This window comes from Ochotona curzoniae, unplaced genomic scaffold, assembly GCF_017591425.1.
Source record: "Ochotona curzoniae isolate NIBS_2020 unplaced genomic scaffold, NIBS_Ocur_1.0 contig_883, whole genome shotgun sequence".
NCBI classification, from domain to species: domain Eukaryota; kingdom Metazoa; phylum Chordata; class Mammalia; order Lagomorpha; family Ochotonidae; genus Ochotona; species Ochotona curzoniae.
The window spans coordinates 66,569,211-66,586,320 of NW_024466599.1; the positions used below are offsets into that span (position 1 = coordinate 66,569,211).

The 17,110-nt window shown below is 35.8% G+C and overlaps 1 protein-coding gene across 17 annotated transcripts in view; it reads right to left on the reverse strand.

Annotated features, from left to right (window-relative positions):
• Window positions 1-17,110, reverse strand: part of NRXN1 (neurexin 1) — a 1,050,610-nt gene that overhangs the window by 882,455 nt on the left and 151,045 nt on the right. The window contains exon 5 of one of the 17 annotated variants that reach the window (XM_040993710.1): window positions 10,234-10,242. The exons of the other annotated variants lie outside the window; for them this stretch is intronic. Within the exon in view, the coding sequence (XP_040849644.1) occupies window positions 10,234-10,242 (9 nt within the window). The remainder of the gene's footprint in view (window positions 1-10,233; window positions 10,243-17,110) is intronic. 17 annotated transcript variants of the gene reach the window in all.

The window sequence follows — 17,110 nt, forward strand, 5'->3', positions numbered from 1 at the left end:
AGTCATGGTTCAGAACCAGGTCTCTTTACTGCCATATGCTGCATCCTTCAAATATTTTATCTCTAGGCTTCAGTTTACCAAAAATAAATGAAGGAATGTCCCAGAGGTTCCCTATGACTAACTCAATGACCTTTGTCAAAAACATTGAGAGGAAACTGGGCAATCAGACAGTGGGATAACACAGAAGAAGAAGAGTAGTTAATAAAACAATTTCTTCGGGTTTTTAAATTAGTATTTCTATTTCAAATAAATACCTAAAATAATTTCCTTTTAAAATATGTGTTTCATTCTATTTGAAAGGCCCAGAGACAGAGAGATACCCCCCTTTCACTGATTAATTCCTCAAATTGTTAGAGCCACAGAAAGGCCACGTTGAAGCCAAGGACCTAAATGCAATCTGAGCCTCCCATTCAAGTAACAGGGACACAAGTGCTTTAACATCACTCACTGCCTCCCACAGATTGTGTTAGCACAAAAAAAAGAATTAGATGTAGAGTAGGACTTACACAGATAATCTAGTTCTGAACATGGAAATTCCAAATGGTGTCTCTCTATTTTTTTAAGATTTATTTATTTTTAGTTGAAAGGCAAATTTACAGAGAGGAGGACAGGCAAAGAGAACTTCCATCTGGTTTATTCCCCACATGACCAGAACAGCTGGAGCAGAGCCAATCTGAAGCCAGTAATGAGGAGTTTCTTGCAGGTCTTCCTTGTGGGTATAAGGGTCCAAGGTCGTAAGCCACTCTCCACTGCTTTCCCAGGTGATTAGCAGGGAGCTGGATGGTAAGTGAGCAGCCTGAACAGGAACTGGTGCCCCTGTGGGATGTTAGTGCTACAGAAAGAAGATAAGCTTGCTGTGCCTTAGTAACAGCCCCTGAGTGGTGCTTTACTCATAGCACCAAATGTCTGTCCTTAAACTGTACTACCTTATTTAATGTTCAAGACAAATCTGTGAAGATTTTTCTTAACTATTTTTATGTATATGAAATAAACATTGTTTGGACATTATTTTTTTTTCCAGTCTTACCAAAGCTCTTTGTTTAGAAAATAGCTAGTATTACTCCAAACCATGTGTCTTTCTCATATGCCACATTATGTGAATTTTCTATTTTAAACATCTCTTCACATGGTAAACATTAATGTGAGCAGCAGAGTGCCATAAATGCACATTCACATGAACTTTTTGTCATTTCATGTTTTGCTTACATAATTGTGCCTGATGATACAGATAATGCTCTTATTTGCTCTGGATATAAGCCCAAAGGTTTTTGGTGTGTATGTGTGTAAAAAGATTGCATCCACATGAAATGAGCTCATTTTATTCAGTTTACAAAGAATGGGTCTCAGAATTCAATGCATTATAGATCACTGTTATGTGCAAGACAGTTTGTTACTTCTACTTTTCCCTAAGGTCAAAATGGGAGGTGGAATGCAACTACAATTGTGACATTTAGAATACCAGAAAGTAATCTTGGGAAATGCTAACAATGGTCCCATAGTTAGAGTTAACTGTTTAAGACAACCTTGAGGAAATTAACAGCTTAGAAGGTCAGGATAGAATCCACCTGACTAGCATTATTCACACACACTTGCTAACTTTTAGGTAAGAGAAACATAAAGGCACCTGCTCTGTCTGCTTGTAGTCCTGTAAGTATGTGTGTGTGACATTTTTACAACAAATATCGAAAACAGATTTCCTTTTCAATCTCCACACATCTTTCAGTTGTTTTTCTCAGTATATTTTATCAGAACAATCCCAAGACAGAAGTGGAAATAAGGAATAACATATCCAATGAAAAGAATATAAGACATATTCTTGGCTTATAATGTAGAGCAAATCAAATATTTTTACATTACCAGCATGTACCCCAAATTGTACACTAAAACAAATGTACACAATGACATTTATTTCTTAAATTTCCCAGAAGTACACTATCTCAGGCAATTGTCACAACTGGAAAAGCATTAAATGATATTTAAGTAATTTTATGTTTTAATTCATGTTACTTTCCTCAGAGGATGTTGCCATTCTTCAGTACACCAAAAAAGTGGTTTGCTACTATTTTCTGTGACATTACACCACAAACTCGTATAGGGATTCTTATGGGCATAACCTGTTTGAATATGAGAGGTTCTGAATCATGAATAATTTCCACAAAGTTGCTCAATCCCATCCCATTTACAAAGTAATTGCCAAACTCAGTTTTCTAGATACCACATGGGAAAACAAAATACTGTCTGGCTAAAACGGTTGCTTCTCTTTAAATTGCTTTTTGATCAACTTGGATCAATTTTTGCATCAACCTAAGCATAAACACAGACTTTTTTTCTTGAACTACTTTCTTTTGTGGTAGTATATTATATATATGTGTGTGTGTGTATTATAATAATATATATTATACATAATATATATGTGTAATATATATTATACATATACACATATAATATATATATATATAATAATACACAGGCTATTGTCATTACCTAGATCATTGAGATTACTTCTTATGAATTTGAACATGGTTCACTGACACTCTTTTTGAGTCTGGTTTTGCATGAGGGATTAAAGATAGTTAATCTTTATGTTCTAGGAGTTATACTCACAGACTACCATATTTGAAAAAAAGGATTTACACTAAGCCATCAATTTTTCTAAATAGCAGTTCATCATTTCCTAAGAATCTCTAATTCCCAAAGTCTGTGTCAGAGAGTTGTCTGATTGTTCATAGCACCGTGATCCTCCTTCATTCTGAACTCATAATTCTCACTACCCCATTGACTTAGTTTAACTTTGTAAAAGACAACCCAATACACCAACATGAACACTGAAAGAGAATTCAAGCCAAAGCCTTGTAACCATATTATTCATCTTACACCAGTAAGAGATGATGAGGGCTTACATCATCTACTATGACATGATGCAATCTGATGCAAGGACCTTTTTCTATTATACTATGACATATGACATGTATTCTGTTTGGTTTACCAAGCTAGGTACCAGAACTTTATCAATTGAACGTTTTTTTTCCAACACCTAAAATTAACAAGGGTGTATGCTAAGCATATTTTAACCAAATAGATTTTATGTTATTTGCACAATAGATTAAGAAAAACTTTAGAGCCAATACATCATTAATTGTGAGTAAATCTCAACTGTTTGGCTGAATTAAGCAGTGAAGATCCATCAACATGCAAAGTTAATAGACACAAATAAAATAAATTAATGCATTTTAAGACTCTGTCTTCACATAATTTCTATGAGGTTTTGATGAATAAAACGCTAACCTAAGAAGAAGCACCACTGTCTCAGTGTTTGGGGCATAGTCGTTCTCAAGGACGTCTGTGCTGACTCCTTTTTCAAGCTTGGCAGGCTGTTATCAACCCAGACTCTTTTGTTAGGGGAAAGAAAGAAAAAAAAAGTGAATTTTGAGATTTCCATTTAACTTGAAAACACTTTTCTCCACTCAAACACAAGATGCAATTTGCTTTATAGTGTAAGATTAATAGCAATGATTGGCTTTGAAATAAAGAAGTCTTGAAGAAAAATAACAAACATCACAAGGCTACTTGAAAAAGCAATTCTTTGCTCAGCAACAGAAACATGTTAATAGCGCCAATCACTTTATTAATTTCAGACATGCCATTTGGATTACTTAAGCTCAAATCATTTGTCATTTGAAGTTTTCAGATTTTTAAAGTATATACCAGCAAGTTGGTACATAGTATATTTGCATTAAAGACTTTCTACTTAAAACTGACTGCACAATTTTATCTACAAAAGACTGCACCTGGCAGGCTTAGAGCAGTAATGATTTCTTTGGGAGGATGAGAAAGTAGCTATCAGTAGAGATTCAATTTTTCTGAGATGAAATTACTGAGTGAAGCCTACCCCTCTCCTTGATAGGAAGGCAAACTTGGAGAGAAACTTTGATGGATTCATTAGCAGCCTGATCTGTAAATCAGATCTCCAGAGATTTTAAAGCTAGAGGTTTTATTGCTTCAGCATACTGAGGCCCTTACCATCATGCTTTGCATCAGTATTTCAGTTGCAAAGCTTATGATTAAGAAGGTGAAGAAAAGTAAGGCTACAATTTGTTTCCTTGTTTTCTATTAATTTTTGTCTCCCATGAGGCAGTGGCTTGACTATCTGCCCAGGGAAGACCTGAGTCTCTGCATATACAAAACATTTACTTTATTATCTTTCAACAATGCACAAGATCTCTGGCAGCCCCTAAACCAGTGATTGAAACACAGTAGAGAAAGCCAGATTTGGTAAAAGAGGAAAAGGAGAATATTTAAGTAGGAAGGTAATGTCACGTAATAATGCTTCAATCTAGTCACTTCTAGGAGTTATTTCTAACGGATGCTCAAGTCCCCGAGCTCCTGCACGCTGGTGGGAGAATGGCAACAAGCTCCTGGTTCTTGGCTTCAGACAGGCTCAGGTCCAGCCATTGCAGCCATTTGGAGAGTGAACCAGCACATCAAAGACCTGGCTCTCCTTCCTGTTCTGTGAAATCTGCTTTTCAAATAAAATAAAAAATAAATCTTTAAAGAAAGAGAGTTTCTTCTATGACCAATATCGAGGATTCTAACCTAGGATTATCTGGGGAATTACATCACACAGGTAAAACTGCTCATTAGTCAACAGGTCTTGGTATAGAAATAACATATACTAATTGTTATCAATGTACACACACACGCCCTGCAACTTCATTCTGTTAAAAATCACATGGCTTTGGCCCCTATTGTATTCATAACCAGAGGAGCATTTACTCCACAATCAAAAATCATTTGCATCTATAATTTACCTATGAATTAAAACACAGCCTGAGAAAATAGCAGTAAATGTGAGTACTGCAGTTACTCATTTTAATCCTAGATCCCAACTGGCTTATATCCAGCTGCTATTTTTTTGTATTGTTTGGGACAGATTAGGTACAGACCCACTTCCAATTCAAAACTGTGCAAGCTAAGTTATAACCTCTGACCCTCAGGGTCCACCTATGGAGAAAAAGCACAATGGTATTAGTAATAATACCTACCTCTTATTGAGTATCCATTATTTAAATCCACTTGTTTTTCAATTATTATTACTGACAATATTTGCTAGTAGATATAAATCACTTATTTACAGATCAAGCAGTTCAGATTATAAACAGAAATGTGCCACATATCATACAGTATAAGTAGACTGAAGATTTGTATCATGTGTCTAAAACTCATGTCTTTCTCAGTGATTTAGAAAAACTGTCTTGTCAGAAATAAGACATCTTCACTTGTCCATCGAAATGGCCTTCATAATACTATAAGAGCTTAAGTCCCGCATAGCACATAACAGTTAATTTTTTTTTTTTTACCATTCTAGACAAAAGAATGAGGCAAAAATAGAGAGGAAAGAAAAAGAAAAAAAAATCTTTATGAAGAAGCATCTAACTTTGATATGAAATGTTAAATGTGAGAAGAGTCTTATTAAATGGTTTAAAGCATTATGTCAACAAAGGAATTTAAATAACATTTGCTTTCTAAGTTATTCAAAGAAAAAATTATGCAACTTTCACACAGGTAGTATGCCTTTTCAAATACACTTTCCAAAAGGATTATCAAATTATTTTAATACACATGATAGATAATGACACTATCAACAGCTACTTCAGTTCTAGATGCTTCCTGAATGTAACTTTAATTATAGAGTTTTCAAGATACTTTGAAATATGAGTTTGTGTTTTAAACTCTGGAGCTTCAGAGCCAGTCTGCTTCAGAGTCAGAGAGGGAAATAAAGCACAGCTTGATCGGATTTCAGCAGAGTAAAGGACAAGTGCAGTAGTTCTTCTCTCACCTGTAGTCTCACCCTATCCACTCTAAATTCTATAAAGATTAATCTTTAAATGGCCATACCTTTTAGGACTTTTATTCAAAAAAAGCTTTTGAATATGTTTCACAAAAAAATATCTGAAAACAATTTGTTTTTTGAGTCTAAGCCTAGAGCTTCCACTTCCTTCTCCCCTAGCTCTACCTTCCCTATTGTCATTTCCAAAGAAATTGCATTGGGTCGATTGTTTATCAGGCAGATAATAGCCTAATTTATTATAGAAACCCCACTCAGAAACACTGTGGACTCCTACTGATCTATTAAATCCCTTGAGATTTAAGGCCTATGTGCAACAACAACCTGCTAGACCATGGAGAGCCTATGAGAGTAGACAATCAGACTCATTAGTAACAGCATTTAAAAATACGGCACCACCTCAGGTTGAAATGTCAGTCTTGATAGGTGTGCAGCTGAGTGTGTAGGACACCTGAATAATCCTGAATAGAGCACAAACAGCAGGATTAGAGTTTCTAGGACTCTGCTGTGCAGAGTAACCACCTGGCTTACAGACAAAAGGCCAAGCACTCTACTGGGGAAACAGGCGTAACGGAACAGAAGGAACTTGCTCTTTCTCTAGTTATTGGAATTACGCATCCATTCAGTAAAGAAATATTTATTAAGCAAAACTTAAAATCCACATACTGAAAGAAGCAGCTAATGTTTTCAAAAGATAAATTTCTGGCCATCATGTAAACATAAGCCTTACTTCATGCCCTTGGAATAAGTGGGATGTCTTTACTTTTTCTGTTCCCAGTAGACTCTATGAATAACTTACAAACAATGGATACCTAATATGCATCAAGAAAATGGAAGTTCTTAAATAAAGTGAATAAAATTACTTTCTAAGTAATGGTGGCAATAATAAACATTATTGCTTATGGTAAGTATACTACATAACTATTCAAAGTAATGTTTTAAATAAAATGATAAATGGCATTTTAAAAACCTACATGGAACATGCAGATTCTGTAATATCACCAAATAACTGTACTCGCTTCTCATAAAGAAACTGAAGGAATTAGGAGACTGTTTTTGACCCAATTAATCAATGGATATTTGATTCATATTATTTTTATTATATATTATATTTATATTTTAGAATATATTCTCACATAATTTACATTACTTACATATCAATGTTAATATTACTAATTATATATCAATATATTAATGATAATGATATAATATTCATATTTTTACAGAAACTGCTGTCAAATATTTAAGAGATACTTAGTATGTGCTTGTTGCTAACTACATTTATATTAACTCAATTTTTAAAAAAAAAGTTTATATGGAGATGCAGGTAACATTTCTATCCACCGCTCCACTCCTTAATGCCAACAATGTTAAGAACTGAGCCAGGCTGAAACCAGGAGCCAGGAACTGAATCCAGGCTCCTCTGTGGGCAACAAAAAATCTAAAAAACCCTCCTGCTAATCCCCAAAGAACACCTTTGCAGGAATCTGAATTGGGAGCAGAGCCAAGATTTGAACATAGGCATTTTGACACGGGATATAGGCATTCCAATCAGCAATTTAAGAACTAGGCCAAATGCATGAACCCAAATTATTTAATCTTCAAAGCAATCCTGAAAAGTGTCACAGAATTACAAGTATAGAAATAAAGACATTAGGCATTAAATCTGTCAGAACGAGAGGCAGAAAAAAAATATAAATGAACTACCACCCATTCTATTTCAGAACTGGCTTCTTCAGCTTTTTTTTTTTTCAATCAACTTTGAAAATTTGGCCAAATTGGTCTGTCTCTGGCTCCTATATTTTCAATTTCATTTTAATGGAATTATGTACCTTGAATCAAGTTTAATATGTAAATGAAATATCCAAGAACATTGAGATTTCTTCTACCGAATATCAATTATTATGGAAAGGTAGAAAGAATTCCAGCACACTGAAGCAGTGGCTAGTGGCTGCATTAGGAATGATTCATATCTTTATTAGAGTTACAGTCAATGTGAAATAAAACATGTCCTTAGTGTTTTGTTTCCATTCTCAAAATGAAATGAGCCTGAATAACGTATTATGAATTGTGTACTTCTAATGACAGCTTTTTTGCAGTTAAGTTGCTTAATTAAATATTATTATCTGATGGAGTCATTTTCTAGAGATAACTGACCAGGCAACTGAGTTTAAATTTGCTAAGAAAACCAAGTGCTATCCAATCTGAAGCAAGGTGAATTGTTGTTTGAAGCTAAAGGTCATTTCCCTGCAGTAGCCAAAGCTGTCATTAAAACAGATGTGGAAATATTGAAGCTATTTACTCTCCCTCTAAGCTCACTGAACAGACTGAGTTGATTTTCAATGTGCAGGCCTCCTTAAGGGCAAACACATGATGCTAGAGGTTTGTACTGGGAGAAAGATAACAATGGTTAACAATGGAATAGTTACATTTAACAAGAGAGAAGAAAAACAAAACTGTGTCAGCATTAGTTTAAAGAACTCAGAGTAAGAGAAGTTATTCCACTCTAGGGAATGCCAATCATCTGCAAAACATTGCACATCTCTCTCTCTCTCTCTCTCTCTCTCTCTCTCTCTGTCTCTCTCTCTCTCTCTCACACACACACACACACGGGTTTATTTCTTCCAAATTGGCTTCTAGGAGCCAATGGAATGTATAGGACAGAATCTGCTTTCTTCTTATGATCACTATAAACTACCCATGTAGTAGTAAACCCCACCTAGCTCTCTAAATACACCATTAAGCTATTTACTGTTCAGTTTCTTACTTCAGTGTCTTTTTTATCTAGTTGGCCAAAGAAGCCGACCATGAATTAAGAGTTTCAGAAGCATGTTTAACTTCTTCTTTTTGACATCTCATTTGATTTTTGTTAATCTGAAATGTATCACCCCTAAGGTATGAGAGTGCCCTCTCACTTAAATGCATCTATGCAATGGTCCTCTTCGTGTCTCCCAATAAGGACAGGGCAAGAGCAGTGAGAATCTGGGATTTACAGATTAAGATCTGTTCTCAAGAGTTCTTGGTACTCCAAGCCACCTGCTTAGACAGCTCATTGAAACCACTGGGGTGTTTTTTACTCTCATTGACATTGTACAAATGCTCCTTCACGGAAGAGAAATGGCTCAAATGGGACAGAACACAACTGTGAATAAATTAAAGGACCTTTACTGGATTAAAACCAAAAAGCTATTCTGCTGTCCTGGGATGCACATTTATTAAGCTAGATTTGTCTAAAAGTATTCTCAAGTCTCCAAATTCAACCAACCAGAAGGGTTTTAAAAGTTATTTTTCTAGTCCACTGGAGACATATGCCTTTATATGATTATTTTAATGACAGTTATCTATCAGATAATTGCAATGTAAAGCTAATATATGTAAGTATGGCAGAACTTGAGTCTTATAAGTCCAATGTCTCTGGGGTATTTTTGAAAAGCAGTTTGGCTACATTTTAAAATCTTACTAAACACTCCAACAGACTCAAGAATTATTCTTGGACAAGATTCATAAGACCAGGCAAAGTTAAAAAGAATAATTTTCTGAAATATTTTTGACAACAGTTAATTTCAGAACATATATTAATCTCCTAAATCCCAAGCAAACATTTTTAAGATTTATGTATATTTATTGGAAAGGCAGATTTACAGAGGGAAGGAGAGACAGAGAAAGATCTTCCATCTGCTGGTTTGCTGCCCAAATGGCTACAACAGTCAAAGCTGAGCCGATCCAAGCCAGGAGCTTTTTCTGGGTTTCCCTCTGGGTACAGGGGCCCGAGGCATTGAGTCATCCTCTGTACTTCCCAGGCTATAAGCAGGGAGCTGGATGGGAGGTGGAGCAGCCAGGACACAAACCAGCACCCATAGGAGATGCAGCACTCAGAGGTAGATTAGACAGTTGAGCCAACACACTAGTCCCAACAGATTGTTCTTTTAAAAGCGAAGTCTTCAACTAGACTTTTAATTATCTGCCTATGGAAGAAATACAGCTAACCTTCATCTTTAGTGTTTAGTTTAAACAGGTTATATAGTTGCAGTTTCTTTAAACTATGATAATGTACAGCATTTTTTCAGCTTAACAAAAATGAAAGAAACAGCTCTGTTCATTATAATGTTCGCAGAACTTATTGATGAAGAATTATGACTTTTGGTAACTGCAAAACACATGTGTCCTTTTCCTTAGTTGATATGGTAAGTGTGGCTCAAACTTTATGGGACAGCCTTTGATGGCATTTATGACCACGCCAGCAGCACTTCTCATTTTATGCTCAGTTTTGGATGTTGATCTATCTTGCTTTTCATCTTTCTGTAAATAATTTTGAGCTGAAAAAGAACTGAAAACTTGTAAGCAAAATAGGCAAGTCATGTGGTAGGAGTTTGGGAATAGGCCTCAACTATTATCCTCTGCCACACGAGCTGCAATTAGGGCTGGGGACAGGCCATGAGGAAAGCCACTGGTGGCTTTTGATACTAGCACAGCTACCACTATGGACTTCCATGGGCTAGGCTGTTGCACCTATTGATGCTAGTGAGAGCTAGGGCTAGACACAGGTTTGCTGACATGCTTAGAGACAAGGTGCCACAGGCTTCCCTTTGCCAGCCTGCAGAAACTGTTGGCAGGGTTGTGGGGCAGAAGATCACATTAGTGGCTTTTGGTATCAGCAAACAGCTCATACCTTTATTTCCTGACAGCCTCAGACATGTCAGGATCCCCAATCTCAGGGACTAGAGCCCAAGGGTATGAGGTCTGGCATAAGCATACATGTTGCTTAAATAAGTCACCTCTATGGTTGACTATCACGCAAAAATGACAAACATACTCAGATGTAGATGGACAATAAGACCGCCTATTCCTTGGAACTAACCAAAGATGTGAAATTCCTCTTCAAAGGGCAGAAAGAAGCCAACAAACTACCAGAATAATGAAAATGATATGCAGGACACAGCCATTGGCACTGAATAGAATTCTCCAGATTGTGAGACAAATACATTAGATAAGATAGAGATTTCTGAACATGGGATAGGCAAGCACTTTGCCTCTAAAAAACAGGAAGTAAATACAGAAAATGTGATGAATCTGAACCCTTAAGTACCCTTTAAGCTAAAGGGTTGGAAATGTCCAAGGAAGGAAAGAACTTGGTCAGCTAGGTAGCTAGTTTAGGATCACAGGTTGGAAGCCACACCTCTTCTGCTCTGTATAAATCCCACCTGCATATATATCAACCAAATGAGCCCTCCCACAGAGCATACTTCCTGGCATGGAAGACCTGGGGATGGCAGCATGTAAACCCTCCCCTTCCCTGGGTCATACATAGACTGGAAATCTGCAGGTGTGCTCTATTTCTTCCCAAAAATTCTTTAAAAAGAGTATTTGCCATTATGAGGAATTTAGAAAAACATACACAATTTGAGAATTTTAAGGCATTTTTAAAGGAAAATTACCTGATACTAAGAAATATCACTAAGAGACATACTGCACAATGGAGAAATACTTTCAGGTTCATGGTCCAATATTCTTCAGGTCTCCCAGACAACCCCTATCGTACTGTCATTTTAAAAGATATATTTGAAAGACAGTTTCAGAGAGAAGGAGAGAGGTAAAAAGGGAGGAAGAGAGCAGAAGAAGGGAGTGAGGGAGACAGGAGAGAGGAAGGGAGAGGGAAGGGAGACAGGCAGGAGGAGAGCAGGTCAGAGAGGAAGAGAGAGAGAGAGAATATGTTTCAATTGTTGGTTCATTCCCCAATGGGAGCAATGGCCAGGTCTGGGCTAGGATGAAGCCAGGAATTTCACTTAGGTCTCCCACATGATTACATGGTTCCAAGCAACTGGGCTACCATCCTTTAATTTTCCCAGGCTATTAGCAGGGAGCTAGATTGGAAAGAGAGCATTCAAGATGCAAACTAGCACCCATTTGAATGTCAGCATTGTAGATGACCACTTAATCCATTATGCTACAAAACAGATCTCTAATTTTCTGTTTTGAAATTTACATGTTCTGCTTATTTGATGAGTGCTATCCTTCCTATGATGAAAAAAGTCTGAAAACAAAGTGAACACCAACTCACAGAATATAGATTGCATCGTAACCTTGTTTTGGAAGAACAAATTGATTTATTACATTTATCTTCTTCTAACTTTAAAGTAGCAGTGCTGTGAGTTAATTTTTTTTCCCTTAAAGTTATATAGAAATCTACATAGTGTAAGCATCTTGAGTCAAAAGGCAAAGGCAAACTGAAACAGTTACGTCTTCTTGCTTTAATTACTTTCAGGAAAGAGAAATCATAGCACATAGAAAGAACTCAAAAGATAAAAGCTAAATCAAATCTAAAAGAATATTAATATGAAGCTGTTATCAGCTTCAGAGTTTTAATTAGTTATGTTGTAATCAGATAGCTACTGTTGACAAAGCCTAGAGGTCCTATATCAATCATGAAAATTAACTTTGGTTAATTATTTAATGTATCTAATTAAAAAGTAGTTCCATAACTAGGTTTTAAATCCATTAAAGTTGACTATGATTTACTAAACACCCCTATGGACAGCAACACCCAAAACCACATAATTAGTCCTTCCAGGAACTCTACACAGGTGAGTGGATTCTACTCAACTGATGACACAAAAAGCTGAAAGAATCAACTGTTAAAACACTTGGTTTATTGTTTTAATACACAATTCTTCACCATGTACGCCAAGTTAGCCACTCTGATAAGTTTGGTGTAGACACTTACAGTCTTTGGCTTGTATAAAATATCTTATGATTTCTCATAAGATATAGCTAACTTTTCTATATTACTTCCAGATGCTCAATTCTAATGCTGTGACTAGATTCTTAAAAATTATACAATCTTCACCAGCAGGTAAGAGCATGTTCTACTTGGGCTATCCTGGCATATCAAATCTTCATGAAATTTGGAGACACCCAATAGTAGAAATAATGAATGTAGTCATTACTCTGCAAGTTTCTCAATTATCAGATTTCCTATTATTCTAAATCTGTACTGATGCCAAATTCAACTAGCCACAAAGTTCATCTTTTCAATTGCACTTACCCAGGCTTAAAACCCTAGTCAGCTTTGATACCCTTGTCCCACACACACCTCCTTTTACCTCACATCCCATAGGCAAAGTTTGTTCTGTAACTAAGGTTATTTTGTAACCAGACATTAATATTGGTGCCTGCTGGGTCCTCACTAAAGCTTCATTATCTAGAAGCTGGAAGTTATTTTACAAGAAAAAGAAAAAAAGAACATCCAGGTTAGGTTAGGATTTTCTTGTTCTCCCCAGCAATTAATTTTTTGTCATCACACTTCTGGCTATGCACCCAGTCTTACACCTTAGCATCCCTTTTTTCCCTCTGATAATCTGACCTTTACTTGGATTCGTGGAGGTCTCGGGCCCCTTCCCTAATTTCCAAATGAAATCTCTTCACTTAACAGTTATTTTCTCCTATCACTCCCTACACAGGGTCATTCCCAATCTCTATTTACATATTTCATTTATTATCAATATTCCTATCATTCTATGAGGTGGATGTCTTGGACCACTGTACATCATCCTTAAACGTTACTGTAGTGTTGGAAATAAAATCAAGTTATTTTGCCAAATGACATGTTAATGATAATTTTTGAAACATTGTGGCATTTTGAAGTACACTGTGAACTTGAGTTGTACAGTAAATACAGTAATAACCATATACTTTATTGAGAAATATAATAAAAAAATAACACTGATCAACAGTATATAAAATGAGCCCTTATTAATGAGAAGTCAATTAATTATACTTATATTTTCTAATTATTCTGACTACAAGGTAAAATATCAATGTAACCAAAAAAAGTACAAACTTATTTCAGAGATATAAATGTCAAGTTCAGTTCTAGACCGGAATGTTTTCATAGTCCCTATTACATATTTATCAATTCATCATTTGAAGCACCATACTTATGTATGTTTCACATTTTCAAAATAAAGCAAAGTTTAAAAGACCCTATGCACTTCACTAATTAAATCACTATAAACATCATTCATCATGTTTAATATGAATTACCAAAATATTTATGCAGCTAAGTAGACTCTGCATAGACTTAAAAAGTTAAGAATGGAACCATGTTCTGCAATGTTGCAGTGGCAAATGTCTGGCTTGGAATTCAGGTAACTGTTAAGACACCAGCATCCCATAACAGCACTCCTGGATTGGATTCCAATCTCTGCTCCTGACCCTAGGCTTTTGCTAACATAGACGCTGGGAGGCAGTGGCATTTAAAGATTATTTAATATTGTTTCTAATTTTAAATTTTTTTCTTTTGCTAAAGATGACTGGAAAAATGAAAAGCTTTTAACATGCAGAAAACTTTCAAAACATTGTAGAGCTTCAAATGTTTGGGATAAATGTTGTAGAAAGTTTTTTTTTCATTAAAGACAACAGTTTAGATTTAATTCATTTCATAACCTATTGATCTAACATGTTAGACACATTAGGAATTACAGTATTGGGGAAGGAAAGTTGTTGTGTTGTGGCATAACTACTGAAGTTGGCATCCCATATGGGCACAAGTTTGTGTCCTGGCTGCTCCATTTCTGATCCAGCTCCACACCAAAGTGCCTGTGAAAGCAGCAGAAGATAGTACAAATGCTTGGGCTGCTATACCCACATGTGAGACCTGGAAGAAACGCATGTCTCCTGGTTTAGCCCAGCCAAGCTCCAATGATTGGGAACATTTGTGTAGTAGACGAGAAGAACCATCATCTCTGCCTGACTCTCTCCACCCTCTGTAGCTCTGCCTTTCAAATAAATAAATATTATTTAAAAAATTGACAATTTTGATTAATAATCCTGTTTCACGTCATGACTTTGCAGAAATACAAATATCTGTATCTGAGAATTCTTTTTGCATTATGTAAAAAATGAATTTATTTTTAAATCTATCAGACTGAAACTGTTAGATTATCATTATATCAGCAATTTTATATGGTACATAGAAAATAGCCTCATGTGCATTTTTCTGCATTTGTAGTCGAGAAGTGTTTTTATTTTGTTTTGCTTTTGGGGTTTCTTGGTTTGTCTGTTTACTTTTGCTTTTCTTATGCTTTTATTAGCTCAAAAATATGATCTGTCAAGTTATATATGTTTAAAAAGCATTTTAGTTAAAAATGAAGACAATCAGCCCTGTGCTAAAGCCTAGATGCTAAATCCTGGCCTTCCATCTGCCGGGATCCCATATTGGTGCAGCTCCACTTCCCATCCAACTCCCTGCCTGTGACCTGGGAAAGCAGTTAAGGACGGCCCAAAGCCTTGGGACCCTGCACCCATGTGAGAGATCTGGAAGAAGCTCCTGGTTCCTGGCTTCAGATCAGCTCATCTCCAGCCATTGTGGACACCTGGGGGGGGGGGCGTAATTCAGCAAATGAAAGATATTTCTGATTTTCTCTCTATACATCTGACTTTCCAATAAAAATACAATAAATCCTTAACAAAATGAAGACAATCAGAATCATCAACAAAGCCTGTTTTACTCTGGTACGTGGAGGGTTTTGCAAAAGGAGATTCTCTTATCTTAGTTCACATGTTATTCATATTTCTTACTCTTATTTCATTTTTCTTATTAAAGTATACTCTTCCAGTTCATTTTTCCTAGGACAAAACTTGCATAGTTTAAACTGAATTGCAACACACACACACACACACGTATCACAGTATCAATTCTGTGACACACGTCTCTTATATATTAGATTTAATCCTTAAAACTTTTCCATAAAATAGATATTTTCTAGCACTTCTTAAAATTTATGTATTTGCTTAGTTATTTGAAGACACATGTAGGGAGAGTGAAAGAAACTTTTCATCTATGATCTCCCTTCCCAAATGGCTGCAGTAGTCAGAATTGGGCCAGACATGAGCAGCAGCCAGGGACTTCATCGAGGACCAAGGATCTCTGGGGCCCAGTGGTGCCCAAATGAGATGCCAGCATTGCAGGCGCCACAACTCCTGACCCCAACCATCTCTATCTTACAGATGATGAAGTGAGGGAACCAAAAGGATCCCTGGTCACATTGTGAAGGAAGGGCAGATTTTAGGATCCTATTTTTGGAACATTTTTGATAAATGTGGTTCAGTTTTATACTAAAATACATTACATTTCTACCTTCAAAAGAAGTATCAGTAAAATACACAGCAAAGGAATGGATTTATTTTTACTCATTTCTAACAAGATATAGTTTTTCTCTTACTTCAACAGAAGCATTGTTAGTGAAGGAAGAAAATAAATAAAACCTTAATAACATGTATGGGAAGGATTCAAATTTAGTTATGTCACTGAGGGACACTCCTCTCCCCCAGACCCACCATGAACACAATGCTACAGTTTTGACTTTTCCTAATTTACAAATGAGTCTGAAAATCCTCCATATTTTCAAATGCCATGTGGAAAGTTGGAACTTCTTTGCACTATGAAAAAATATTCCATCAAATGTATCCCAGGAATATCTGTAGAAACTATAGGATCATTACATGAAACAGGGCAAAGTAGGTTAATGTATACAGAAAACTGAAGCATTTTGAGTGTAACAGTTCATTTATGTAGAAAATCTCCTACTAACTGTTAACAGTTCCCAAAGACAAATTTTTACAGCTTAAATTTTTTTTGTTTTCTTTTTACTGTTTTAAGGATACAGCATCTTTAAATTTGCTTTGCTGAGAAGTCCTTCTCAGTTCACATGACATTAAAATTTGAATTAAACATAAGTTTTTGATTTCTATAGCCATTTCTTCATCATGTTGTATATCCTTGATACAAGCAAAACAAAAATGTTAGCATATCAAATACAGAGATAATAAAGTTCTGTTAATATGCCCTTTCTTATGAGATTATCCTCATAAAGATGCACATGCATTGCATATTATAGCTACCAAATAAATGTTAATAATTAACACCGTATTATCAAATTCTTGAGCTAAAATACCAAATATTTTATCCAGTGGCTGTGTTTTTATATTTTAAAAGTTGGTAAAAGACAGGATTCCTACCACATATCTACCAATTGCATTAGCCTTAAATGTTGAGCTCAACTGTGATTTCATTACTTTCCCCAATCATTTTCTCCCCATGGGATCTGGGAGATATAAACAAGGACCAGCAGAACAAAGAGTTGGGTATTCTATCACTAAACTCTAGGGATTAGGATTCTGCACTGGTAAATGAAGCTAACAGATGACAAAATCAAGTAACACTGCCAGCCAATTTCCTATTTTAATCAATTCTGGTTGTATCTCAGG